The sequence below is a fragment of the Balaenoptera physalus genome (assembly GCF_965194825.1).
Source record: "Balaenoptera physalus genome assembly, chromosome: 20".
Lineage (NCBI taxonomy): Eukaryota > Metazoa > Chordata > Mammalia > Artiodactyla > Balaenopteridae > Balaenoptera > Balaenoptera physalus.
This window is the reverse complement of record NC_138901.1, coordinates 44287422-44300498: the sequence shown is the minus strand read 5'-3', so window position 1 is coordinate 44300498 and position 13077 is coordinate 44287422. Positions and strand designations below refer to the sequence as shown.

At 43.1% G+C, this 13077-nt stretch overlaps 1 protein-coding gene across 8 annotated transcripts in view; it reads right to left on the bottom strand.

The window, feature by feature from the left end:
- The window catches only part of RFFL (ring finger and FYVE like domain containing E3 ubiquitin protein ligase), a 67505-nt gene that overhangs the window by 38376 nt on the left and 16052 nt on the right, over positions 1 to 13077 (bottom strand). The window contains exon 1 of one of the 8 annotated variants that reach the window (XM_082443726.1): positions 8690 to 8848. The exons of 6 other annotated variants lie outside the window; for them this stretch is intronic. In XM_082443726.1, the coding sequence (XP_082299852.1) occupies positions 8690 to 8789 (100 nt within the window). In that variant the 5' untranslated portion in view covers positions 8790 to 8848. Of the gene's footprint in view, positions 1 to 8689; positions 8849 to 13077 lie in introns of those variants that run through there. One more of the 8 variants, XM_082443725.1, reaches the window with a different exon arrangement.

Below are 13077 nucleotides of genomic sequence, written 5' to 3'. Positions count from 1 at the left end.
AAGCACTTAGTGCAATACCTGGCATACAGCGAGCAATCAATAATCTTAGCCTTTTTGTAACTGTGTTCTCTCCTACCAACTATCCTGTCACATTATTCCATGCTCACAAAAGCAAGCTTGATATTATTAAATTTCATTTTTCAGATCTCTTGATATTTAACAGCAATGTCCTAGCAAAATCCAGGATCCAGTCAACAGGAAAGGAATCCACTCTAAAATAAAAATTGGCGTTCCATTCTGAGCACAGTCATCCAAGTCTGAACACAATCCTGTCTCCAAAAGACTGATCATTTCCAGGTACAAAACAAAATCCATTTAGAAGAACCAGACCTGAAACATACTGACCAAAATCCTCAGAGGTCTTCCGGAGAAGCTAGATGGCACCCAGCAGACCAGTCCTACCTGATGCCACCCTCGATCTACAATAAGCCAACCTGGATGATACTTTTCCATACTTCTCCTTACCTTCCACCTCTCTCATACCCTCCAATCATGCACTGTGGTGAAACACTTTATCTCCCTCTCTAACCTTCTAGAGTTCAAAGAGCCCATCTTGTCCATCTTTGCATTCTTTTTTTGCCACATCCCAAAATGCCTTTCATCAAACAGAACCACAATAAATATTTATCATAAGAATGAATTTCAAACACGACTTTTCTTAACACAATCCATCGCGATCTGCCATTGCTGCACCCTGAGGTCCTCTTCTGACTTACTGAATTCTTATTCTACACTTTTCTTCCCCTCCTTTCCTCAACCTCTCCATACCTGAGCTACCAAGTATTACAGAAAAGTCAGAAGTCTTTATTTACTGGGTTCCCAACAAATTCATACAACTGGGACCAAGCCATCAATGGGCTCAGAAATCTTTTATTCGGGCTTCCCTGGTGGCGCAGTGGTTGAGAATCCGCCTGCCAAGGCAGGGGACACGGGTTCCAGCCCTGGTCCGGGAAGATCCCACATGCCGCGGAGCAACTAGGCCCGTGAGCCACAACTACTGAGCCTGCGTGTCTGGAGCCTGTCTGTGCTCCGCAACAAGAGAGGCCGCAACAGTGAGAGGCCCGCACACCGCGAAGAAGAGCGGCCCCCGCTTGCCGCAACTAGAGAAAGCCCTCGCACAGAAACGAAGACCCAACACAGCCAAAAAATAAATAAATTAATTTAAAAAAATAAAAAGAAATCTTTTATTCATCTCTAGTTGATGTCTCATAGCAGCTTTCCAAAGAGCAGTGTTGTGCAGGATTTAGGACATAGGGCCTGGAGTTAGACAGAACTCAAAGTCTTCCTGTGTGACCTCAGTCGAGGTACTTGAGGTACTTAACTTCCTTAAACGTCATCTTCCAAATCTGTAAAATGCAGTACCGAAATGAGGTAATTAACAACAGAGTAAGAGCTCAAAAAAATGGGAACTGTTACTCTTAAGTAATCTTCCAAACCCTATGCCCTCTTCCACTCCTTCTTTGTCAGATAATTAGAAACCTCCTCTCCTACTTTACCAAAACAATTCAACTGGGTCCTGTCCACTTGAGAGGCAGTGGTGGTACAGTGGGGAACACTGGGGTCAGGAGTCCAGCTGGTGCCACAGACCAGATATGTGACCATGCGCTGATTGTTCATTTGTGCCTCAGGGTCCTCAACTGCAAAACGGGTATTTTAATCTGTTCCTTGTAGAATCACAGTGAGAATTAAATGGAAAAATATGAAAGAGCAGTAAGCAGAAGAAGAGGGGGAAGAATAAGCGAGGTGATAAGGCTTTCGAGTAAAACAGACCCAGTTTCAAATTCCAGTTCCATCACTTAACTGGTTGTGTGACCTCGGACAAGTTAATTTCTCCAGACCTCAGTTCATCTGTAAAATGGGGGAAAATAACTTCACAGGGTTCTTAAGAGGTTTAAAACAATGTGCAGACTAATTGGCATGTTAATTTCCCACCCTTCTCTCTACCTCTTCTTTTCTTTCCATCTCAAAACCTCCCCTTTATTCACAGGACCAGTAGAATCCACCATTTTTGACCATTAGTTAAAAAAAAAATTAGTACATCTCCAATGTATCTATATTTAACAGCAAATTAGACAAGTACTACTACACAAATATACTGTGTTCTATCTAAAGCAGAACACTAAAAAGAAATTTCAAAGGTAAGATAAAAATATAGAAAAACTTAGCTCTAATAATTCCTTCCCATACCCCAAAGAAAGGTCCCATATGTCCCTAGAATTTGGAAATTCATTTTGGAGGTCACTACACTTTTATGGAAATTGTTTCAAGACAAAGATAAATAGAATAGAGTTGGTATAGCTCCTAGCACAGTGATTGGCACAGAGGAGATGCTCAGTGAATACTGGTCCATTACAGTTTTTAGAAAACCTGCCTCTACACACATACGTCTCTGTACAAGTTTGCACAAAGTGAGCTCTCAGCTCAGTCTCCCTTTCTCTTCAATTCCCCCATAGAATAGCTGGAGCTCTGCTTCACTTCCATGTCACACACTTGTTCATGAACTGTGCTCCAATCTACTGAAAGCCCTTTCTCCAAGGTAACCAATGATCCTGTGACGGCTAAATGCATGGCTTTTTCCTACATCAAACCTTGATGACTTCCCATATGCTGATGACCTACCTATCTTCTTCCCTTTAGTTCCCACTGAAAGTGCAATAGCTTGACTCTCCTTTAAAGACATATTTTCCTCCCTGTCCTTCCCTGGCTCCTCCTTTTGCCCCTTAAATATCTCCTAGGGCGCTGGACTAATCATTCTTCCTTTCCTTCTCTACTGAATTCTATTGGTTTTACTTTTAAAATATATCCTGCAAACATCCCTCCTATGTCCACGGCCACACCCTGACTTATACGCCATTATCTTTCTCAAAAACTAGAGCAAACACCTCCTCACTGGCCCCCTCTTTGCCACTCTTTTCTCCACACCGTAGTCAGGGTAAACTTCTCTTTTAAAAACTATACTCTGCCTGAGTTCCCTGGCGGTCCAGTGGTTAGGATTCCAGGCTTTCACTGCTGTGGCCTGGGTTCAATACTTGGTGGGGGAACTGAGATCACGCAAGCCACGTAGCATGGCCCAAAAAAAAAAAATACACACACACCCACACACACACACACGCCTATTACTCTCCTGCTTTAAAGCCTTCAGTGGTTTCCCACCATGCCCTTTTGTAAAGCCGAGACTCACTACATGGCCCACAAAGGCCCCATGTGATGTGGGCCCTGCCCACCTCTCCTGCTTTACCTCATGCCACCCCCCCATCACCCTCCACTCCCCATTCACCTCACTCGAGGCCCTTGGTGGTCTCCTTTTATTTTGACTTCCTCAAAAAAAAAAATCATCTATTGCCCCCAAGGCCTGCACACTTGTGGCTCCTTTCCTGCCAGGAACATCCTCCACAGCTCTCACAAAGCCTGCTCCCTACCCATCAGACTGCGGCCCACCTTCCCTACAGTGCAGCTGTCTGGCACACAGTGGAAGCTTGGTAAGTATCCATTGAATGAACAGATTCCTCAGTCTTTGGAATCAATCTCAGGCTTCAGTTTTAGTAGTCATTTCCAAATTCCTGCTAGATATCCAGACTTCAAATCTAGCATACCTAAGACACTCAAAACCAAACCCTTCATCTTTCCCCAAAGTAGTTTCCTCCAATCTTCTGAAATTATATGAGCAATATAACCCACACTTCCTGCTTCAGAAGTATGAATTTCCCATTCGTTTGCTCCACCTGCCCAAAATTCTAATCATCCATTAAAACCAAATTCAGGACTTCCCTGGTGGCACAGTGGTTAAGAATCCACCTGCCAATGCAGGGGACACGGGTTCGAGCCCTGGTCCGGGAACATCCCACATACCGCGGAGCAACTAAGCCCGCGTGCCACAACTACGGAAGCCTACACACCTAGAGCCCATGCTCCGCAACAAGAGAACCCACCACAATAAGAAGCCTGTACACCACAACAAAGAGTAGCCCCCGCTCGCCGCAACTAGAGAAAGCCCGTGCGCAGCAACGAAGACCCAACGCAGCCAAAAATAAATTAATTAATTTTTAAAATATGTTTAAAAACAACCCGAGGGGCTTCCCTAGTGGCGCAGTGGTTGAGAATCTGCCTGTTAATGCAGGGGACACGGGTTTGAGCCCTGGTCTGGGAAGATCCCACATGCCACGGAGCAACTAGGCCCGTGAGCCACAACTACTGAGCCTGCGCGTCTGGAGCCTGTGCTCTGCAACAAGAGAGGCCGCGATAGTGAGAGGCCCGCACACCGCGATGAAGAGTGGCCCCCGCTTGCCACAACTAGAGAAAGCCCTCGCACAGAAACGAAGACCCAACACAGCCAAAAATAAAATAAATAAATAAATTTAAAAAAAAAAAAAAAGATTTCCACTTTAAAAAATAACAACCCGAATTCAAATATCACTTCATTCATTCATGCTTTCATTCAACCACTTATTCATTCAACAGTTACTGAGTACCTTTTATGAGGCAGGCACTATGTTAAGATACTGGAAAGCAAAGCAGATATATTTCTGTCTATTATATATCAGTCAAATGATCACACAAATATTTAATTATAAACTAAAAATTGCTATGAAGGAATAAGTGCTAGAAACTTTGAGAAAACATAAGCGAGGAATCAAGAAACACTCCTTTGGTGATGTGCTGACTGGATGAGATGTAACTTACACTAGGCAGCCTGGAAGGTGCAGCATGCCAGGCAGAGGCTTCGCCAAGTCCTGGAAGCAGGAGGAGACCAGCAGGCCTATCTTTTTTTTTTTTTTTTTGGGCCATGCCATGTGGCATGTGGGATCTTAATTCCCCCACCAGGGATCGAACCCATGCACTCTGCATTGGGAGTGCAGTGTTAACCACTGGACCACCAGGGAAGTCCCCCCAGCAGGCCTATCTTAAGGCACCTACCATTCTGCCTCATATATACCAGCTGGATCTGTCTTATTCTGCCTCTCACCACAGCCTCATTTTACTGATAGTTACCTAAAAGGACACAGAATGTGTCAACATCCCCAGGAGATACTGATTCACAGGTCTAGTACCTAAGGAGTCTATGCCTGTAAAAAGCTCCCAGATGACTCTGATATGCAGCCAAGTTTGTAAACTATATGCCCAAACTACCTACTCAATAAATATATATTGATTATTATCTCATTTAAAATCTCTAAGGTCAGTGTGGTAAATTGTTTCCAAAATTGGCCACGATAATCCCAACCATGCAGCATGTCCTTTTGCAGTGTGACTTTGACACTCTACCCTGTAAGAGGTGGAGTCCATATCCCCTCCTCTTGGATATGGGCTACACACATGACTTACTTTAATCAAAAGAATGGGGCAGAAGTGTATGTATGACTCCCAGGCCTAGGCTTTAAGAGGCCCTGCAGCTGCTTTGTGGCCCCCTTGGAAGCCAACCACCATGTAAAGAAGCCCAGTCTAGATTAATGAGTGATGAGAGGCCACCTCTCCATGAGAGAGCTGGACCTCATGGAGGAGAACCAAAACGTCCCAGCCAACAGTTAGCGCCAAGCCCCCAGATACGTGAGTTAAGCCATGTTGGATCCTCCAATCCAATCCACATCACGTGGAACAAAGCAATATGGCCCTCACCCCTGAATTACTAATCCACTGAATCACAGCAATAAAATGACTATCATTTGAAGACACTAAAAGTTTTAGGGTGATCTGTTACACAGTAACAGATAACTGACACAGTCAGAAATTCAACACTCTTTTAGCAGTCATTCAAATGTTTCCCAACTTTGATCATCAAGAAACTCTTCCTTGGGACCTCCCTGGTGGCGCAGTGGTTAAGAATCCACCTGCCAATGCAGGGGACATGGGTTCGAGCCCTGGTCTGGGAAGATCCCACATGCCGCGGAGCAACTGGGCCCATGAGCCACAACTACTGAGCCTGCGCGTCTGGAGCCTGTGCTCCGCAACAAGAGAGGCCGCGATAGTGAGAGGCCCGCGCACCACGATGAAGAGCGGCCCCCGCTTGCCACAACTAGAGAAAGCCCTCGCACAGAAATGAAGACCCAACACAGCCATAAATTTTAAAAATTAATTAATTAATTTTTTAAAAAAAATGATACAAGGGGATAATTTTGCAAGGTATTATACTACGTTAGGTGATGGTCTAGAACTAGGTTTCAGAAAGTCCTATAAATCTTCAAATTAACTTTGGATGTTACCTGATGGTTTCAGGTGACATATATGGAATAGGCACCATGGGCTCAAGTTCATCAAACAAGAACAAAGAACATGCCATCTAACTAGAAAGCTTATGGATTTTCTAATACTGCCAAGACTAATAAAGATGTTTAGACTAGTGGTTTCATCCAGGGGACCCACTTCAGCCACTGTCTAATGGTGCTGAGCTCTAGGTCAAGGACCAGGTTCACTGAAGGAATTCAACAGTCTAGTGGAAGAGACAGACACTGCTGTGGAAGTCCAAATAAGGAAGAATAACTACCGGAGGAAGTCAGGGAAGGATTCACATATGAACTAAGTCTCCTGGGGATGAGCACTTTGCCTGTCAGAGAGGAGGCGGAACCACCAGGAAACGGCACAGTGTCCTAAAAGGATGTGGTATAACCAGGGACTGGAAAAATGAAGAGTTCAGTGAGGTTGGAGAGGAGAGAAATGGCTGGGAAAAGGAGAGGGAGATAAAATGAGTAACAGGTAGGATAGGGTCAAATTGTGAAGGACTTTCCCAATCCAGCTAAGTAGGAAACAGAGAACAAATGGCACTCTGAAAGGCGTGAATGAAAAGATTAGATTTGGCCTTTAGGAACATAACTTTGGCAACAAGAATGAAAGGTTGGAGCAGAGAAGGATCTATGGTGCAGTGACAAAAGCACAGTCAAGATTTGATAAGGCTTTGAATAAGAAGTTACAAACTCAAATTCCTGGAGGCAAAGTAGGTCAAATGTGACATCTTCGTTGTGTAACATCTGGGAGAATGGTGATTATCTGTGATCTTGGAAGAATGCAGGCCCCGCCTAAAAGTCTTCACACATAAAATTTTAAGCCATTGGGCTGGTTAAACAAAATATCTAGTTTTTAACCTATGATAAATTAAAGCAATACAGTGGGAATGAAGAAAAGACACACGTCAAACAGTACGCCAATATAATCAAGAGGGTTTAGCAACCATAGATTTATCATATTTAGAGATGTGAGGCATAAAAAGAATGAAGAGGAAGATTTGGTAGATATAATTAACAGAGTTCAAACATACAGCAATACAAGCAGATAACAGATACTGGGTAGGGGAGATAATGACTTGTTATGTATGTGTTGAACTTAAGACAAAACTGGTAGGTTTGTCAAGTTGGACAAAGCTTGCCAAGATTTGTCAAGTTGGAAATAAGGATCTGAAGTTTGGGAGAGACAGCTGGGCTGGTAAGACATACTGAGGATGGCTGAATTCATGGACATATTTGAGATCCTTAGAGGAAGGGGGTGGGAAAAGAGTGAAAAGAAACCCAAGACAAAGCCCTGGAGCATCTCGACACTTATGGGATAATCAAAAGAAAATAAGCATAAATAATGGAAGGATACTCTGGAAACTCAGAAGAGACAACGTGGCCACAAAGCCACAGGAAGAAAGCTGCTGGGGAAAAAAGAGAATGGTTCAATAGTGCCAAATGCTAGGCAGAGATTAAGTAAGATGGAGGCTGAAATCAGGACCAGAACACTGGGTCTGGAAATTAGGAGTTTACTTGTAATCTTCAGGAAAACAGGAATAGGGTAATGGGGGTAGAAGCCAAAATAACAAAATAACAAAGAGCTGCTAAGAGGATCAGAATTGAGGAAGTACAATTGAGGCTCGAGCTCATTCTACCCTTACTAAGGACCTACTATGTGCCAAGTACCATGGATATAATTCTAACAAAACAGGTGCTGCTTCTCAATATAGTCTACAATCGAGGAGACACAGGATGCTCTTGAGTACTCATCCAGTCTTGGTGAGTAAGAAGAGATTTCATTGAAGAAGTGATTTTCAGGCTCCAGCCAGTTAAGCCAGTTGGCCAGGATAAGCTGGGGCAGGGTGTCTCAGAGAAGGCTTGCCTGTGCAAAGGCCTGAAGTAGAGAGTGAACATGGACCATCTGGGGGTAACTGTAAGGAACAGGAGCAAACTTTAAGGAGGGTTACTGCCTGGTGCTGAGGCTGAAGATTTCAGAAGTTTAGAGGTGAAGAGCAGGAAGGAGATAGGGCAGCAGTCTGAACAGAATGAGGGATGAGGGGAGGGTCTTCCTAACACCTCAGAAACTCACTGGTAAGACAGTGCTTTCTACAATTCAGGAGTCACAATTATTAAGCAGAAAAGCAAATATGTTTGCCCCTCTCTCTTCCTTTAACAATGGTTTAGTTTGACTAAACTATTTCTCACAAGACACAGAAAGAATAGAGACTACAACAGCAAAAGATGGATAAAGCCGTAAACCTGTTTGATTTCTCTAAGGTTTATATAATAAACGGTCTTGTTAGGTCCAAAACCACATCCAGATCCCAAAGGAAATGAAACTTTTCCCATAACATCCCCTCCAAAGAGTTGAAGGACTTTCAGATATCCAAATTGATAACGTGTTGACTCACTTCTAAAGACTAAGGCTCTTCCCAGTTTCTGCATCAGCTCAGTCTAGCTCAAGACACTAAGAGAAAACAGTCTGGGGTTACCTGATTTTGCCTGTTTCAAAACATGGCCAGGGCAGAAAGCAAGCTGCCTCTCGTTGCTGCCGCTGCTGAGGTCCTTGGAGCCGGGTTCAGATGAGATCATCTCAGGAACCAACAGCAGCGGCTTTCAGGCAGTGAATGGTGCTGCCTGGGGACGTATCTTTGGTAAGCAAGATTGCAACAGAGCAGGCGGTTTACCCAGGGCAGTGCTGACTCATGCCAGGCAAAACTCATTTCCCAAACAACTCAGCCTGAGCCAACCGCAATCAACTGCAACCTAGAAAAGAAGAGGCGCCCCACTGATTTTTCTTTTAAATCGAAAGCTGATTACTAGGGGGAGGTGAACCTCATTCCCCGGCTGCTGGTCTCCCAGAAAAGCTCCAGTGGTCAGTCACCTTCTGAAATATCACCTGAAAACAGCCTGGGGCTCAGGACAGCACGATTACTGAAGGTAGCAGGTCCACGAGCTCTGGAGATTTCCCCAAGAGGCTGATAAAGAAGTCACTTCGCATTTACAAACTAGAACATCTGGGTGAGAGGATGCCCAGTCATGGGGGGACCTGCCCAGTCATGGCTAGCTGGTCAAATCATTAGGGTGAATTCTGTCAGCTCTGACCGGGCTCACTGTTCTTTTTCCCCACCAGGCTTTCTCCGACCTTTCTGTTTCCTTAGACAACTCATGTTCTCTAATTAACACAGATACATAGGAGGGTTTTGTTTGTTTGTTTGTTTAATCAGCTGCCACATTCTCTATGCTAAAGCTAAGTTATCCACCATCACACCTACTAGATGTTTAAGGAACATAGGAGTCTGTGAAAAACACATTAACACTTAACTTTTAAAAGAAAAATCCTTAAACTTATGTCAATTCTCATTTATTGGCCAGCTTATTAAAAAATCGATTCTAGAATGACTGGCTCATCAACAGCTATTAATTATCATTGAATTTGCCCTGACAGGCTAGAACTGACAATGGTGCTAGACAAAGAAAACAAAAGATTAAGTCCTTGCTTCCTCCGTGTTTTCATTTGACAAGAACGAAACTAAAGTTCATATCAGAGCCTTCTGTTCCCTGCTCAAAATTTCCCACGGTCATCAGATATTCCTTAGCAAGGGCATTCAAGGCCACCACACCTAGCCTTGTTCATCCTGTCAGGTAGGTCTCTCAAGGCATCACCTCTGGATGTAGCTGCCAATCCAGCCTGTAATTCAATAAATGTTAGGATTCGTTAAAATGTACATGCAGATTGTCAGAGTTCGGGTTTAAAAACTATGCTATTTAATTCTATTCCTTTTCACGGGGCTAGTTTAAAAAAAAAAAAGTTATTTAACCAACTCAATGCCCCTTAATTACATTATTCCAACAGGATAACCACACTGGCCTTTTAGAAGGTTTTAAAAATGTTCCCTCTTTTACTTCCTCCCCTTCAGTGTTTTCCTTTCCAGAAATTAGCTGTGTTTAAAGAAGTTTTCCTACAGTATGTATTAATTAGTCTTTTTCAAATGATAAAAGCATCTTTAGAGCAGTTGACAACCATTATCTCACAGACCACACTTTAAAAAGTATTTCTGTAGTTGATGATAAGTCACAAACATCCTAATATGGAGCAACTCTCAAGGTACATACAGTAGAGACAAATACGGAAACAAAAATAGAATACTGTTAAAAGCTTCTGACTCATTCTATATTAGTAGACTTTAAATGAGGAAGAGAAAATCCAGATGGTTCTGTGCCCAGGAAGTAAATGTAAATGATGCGAAGAGCAACAGAAGCATCAGAACTTCCTAACTCTGCTGAGATAAGCACCACTCAGCAGGTGAGGGCGGCTGTCTCAGATTATCGCTTCCCTCTGTGGGCTTCTGTACAGTTTCCATCAGTTTCCCCTGAATATAACCATACTCCACCTGAGTTCCTTCTTTTAGCCGGGAAAGGCTGAGGATTACACATGTAGAGCTCTAAAAAGATGCTAAACTTGAACTAATGGCTTCAGGCACTTGAGCTTTTATAAGGTTATATAAAAACTCCAAGAATATGAGACTGTATGAGAAATAAACAAAATAATTGTGGCTTTGTGCTTAAGTTCCTTCAATATATATATATATTTTTTAATATATTATTTTAAAACTCAGACAAAGTTAATTCACACCCAAAGCGATATAGACTTACTTTTTATGTGTGGTCACAAGAGATATTTAACATGGGCATGTGTGCATGTAGGCTTTTGTGTACGAGTATGTATGTATGTATATATACACACACACCTTGCAAACACCATACCCACTGTTTTACTTCAACAGAAATATGTAATGCCGTTTATAGCCCACATTTGGTTCGTTTTCTGATATTTCTTAACATTTTAAACAACAAGCAGGTGTCAAAAGAAATTAAAATAGTCATTTCTTAGGATTCTGTAGTCTTCCAAATCCATAGAAAATTACCAAATACATAGAAAGAGATATGGGAGGGAAGTGCAATGGGAGCAGATCAAGGAGGTATTTTAGCTTTACCAGTATTTGAATACATTTTACAACAAGCATATATTCAGATATTACTTAGTAATTCAAAATTCAGTTAAAAGTTTTAAATGTTCTACTGTTTATACCTACTTTAATCTTTTCCCCTTCTCACTCTTTCCTCTCAACAGCCTCCTTTTACCTGCTTCCCCATTCCTAGCATCTTAAATAATACTGTACATTTCCTCTTTTTAACAAAATTAATCTTACTTATGTCCATATCCTTTTTCTTTCCCCCCACGTCCTTTTTCTGATTGAGAAGACAGTGAATTGATAAACCCAAATTTCCAAGAACCAGTGGCTTTCTCACTTTGTTGATAATTAGAGACACTGCTAAATTCTAATCTTGGATGTTCAGGGATCTTATAACCTTTTTTTTTTTTTAAACTAGAGTACCTACTCTTCAGAAAAGACAATGAATGTCAACCAACTAGCTATCATCTAATAAATCACAGAAATTAGGCATGAAAAATGAAGTAAACTTTAGGATACTCGAGAATCAACTCTAGAGGTACTTAAGAATCAACAATGGTGCCTATTGAAAAGGATCACTTCCCAACCCAGTCTCTAAGACACTCTGAATTATCAGAAGTGGCAGGAGCCCCTAGAATCGGAATTTTTAATAAGCATCTCCCTCTCCCAAGTGATTCTGACACAGAGAGGCCTTGGATCGTGTTTTGGGAGACAGGTCATAGCTCTGTTCCCTAAGCACTGTAAAATGAAAAGGTTTTTTTTGTTTGTTTGTTTTTTGGCTGCGTTGGGTCTTCGTTGCTGCGCGCGGACTTTCTCTAGTTGCATCGAGTGGGGGCTACTCTTCGTTGTGGTGCGCGGGCTTCTCACTGCGGTGGCTTCTCTTGTTGCAGAGCACGGGCTCTAGGCACGCGGGCTTCAGTAGTTGTAGCGCATGGGCTCAGTAGTTGTGGCTCGCGGGCCCTAGAGGGCAGGCTCAGTAGTTGTGGCGCGGGCTTAGTTGCTCCGTGGCATGTGGGATCTTCCCGGACCAGGGATCAAACCCGTGTCCCCTGTATTGGTAGGTGGATTCTTAACCACTGCGCCATCAGGGAAGTCCAAAATGAAAAGTTGGGTTTTTTTTCCCCCAAAGACCACCAAACTGAACAGTAGTCTCACAGAGCAGGTCTTAGACATTAGTCCCCTCACCCACACGAACCATCAAGAACATAACAATTGAACTGTATTTATTTTGTTGACTGGACCATTATTTTCTTCAAGCCTCCAGAGGCAATTATCCTAACTGCTTATCTTAAGGATTTTCGCTGTCACCCACAGTCCTGTTAGACTGAGACATTTTCACACCTGGGATGCAGTACAAGGGGCTTAATGGAATTTTTATGACTGTGAAAATTAAAGTTCATTTGACTCAACAGAACAGTCAAATAGAACAAAGGAGAAAAACCTCCCCAAAGGCACGGCTTGAAAGTGGAGGCTTCTGACTTCCTGATGAGGCAGTTTTGCCCAGACATTCAAACCATGGGATGCTATATAGCTCATGTGTCAAGAGCACCTAAATGGCAACTTATCACCACAGCATCGTCCACTGCAGGCTTACTGTAACATTTGGAAGCACAGCCCTGCTGGACAAGATGGCCTCTCCTGGGAGACAGCAGCTGTCGCCATGGCGGGGATCATTCCGTCTTGGGGCCAGAAGAACTGGGCAGTCCCTTTAATCTTTAACGAGCCACTTTAGTGTTCAGATATAGGAACTGGCACTGAATGAGGCTCAACCTGCTTCACAGCACTTTGTGGCAAAACCACCCCCGAGCTGCAGGAGGGCACGCCAGCCACGCCGGTCCCCGGGGCTGCAGTTACCAGAATCTGTTCTATAATGTAATTTGGGTACTTTATTATCCACTGTGGCA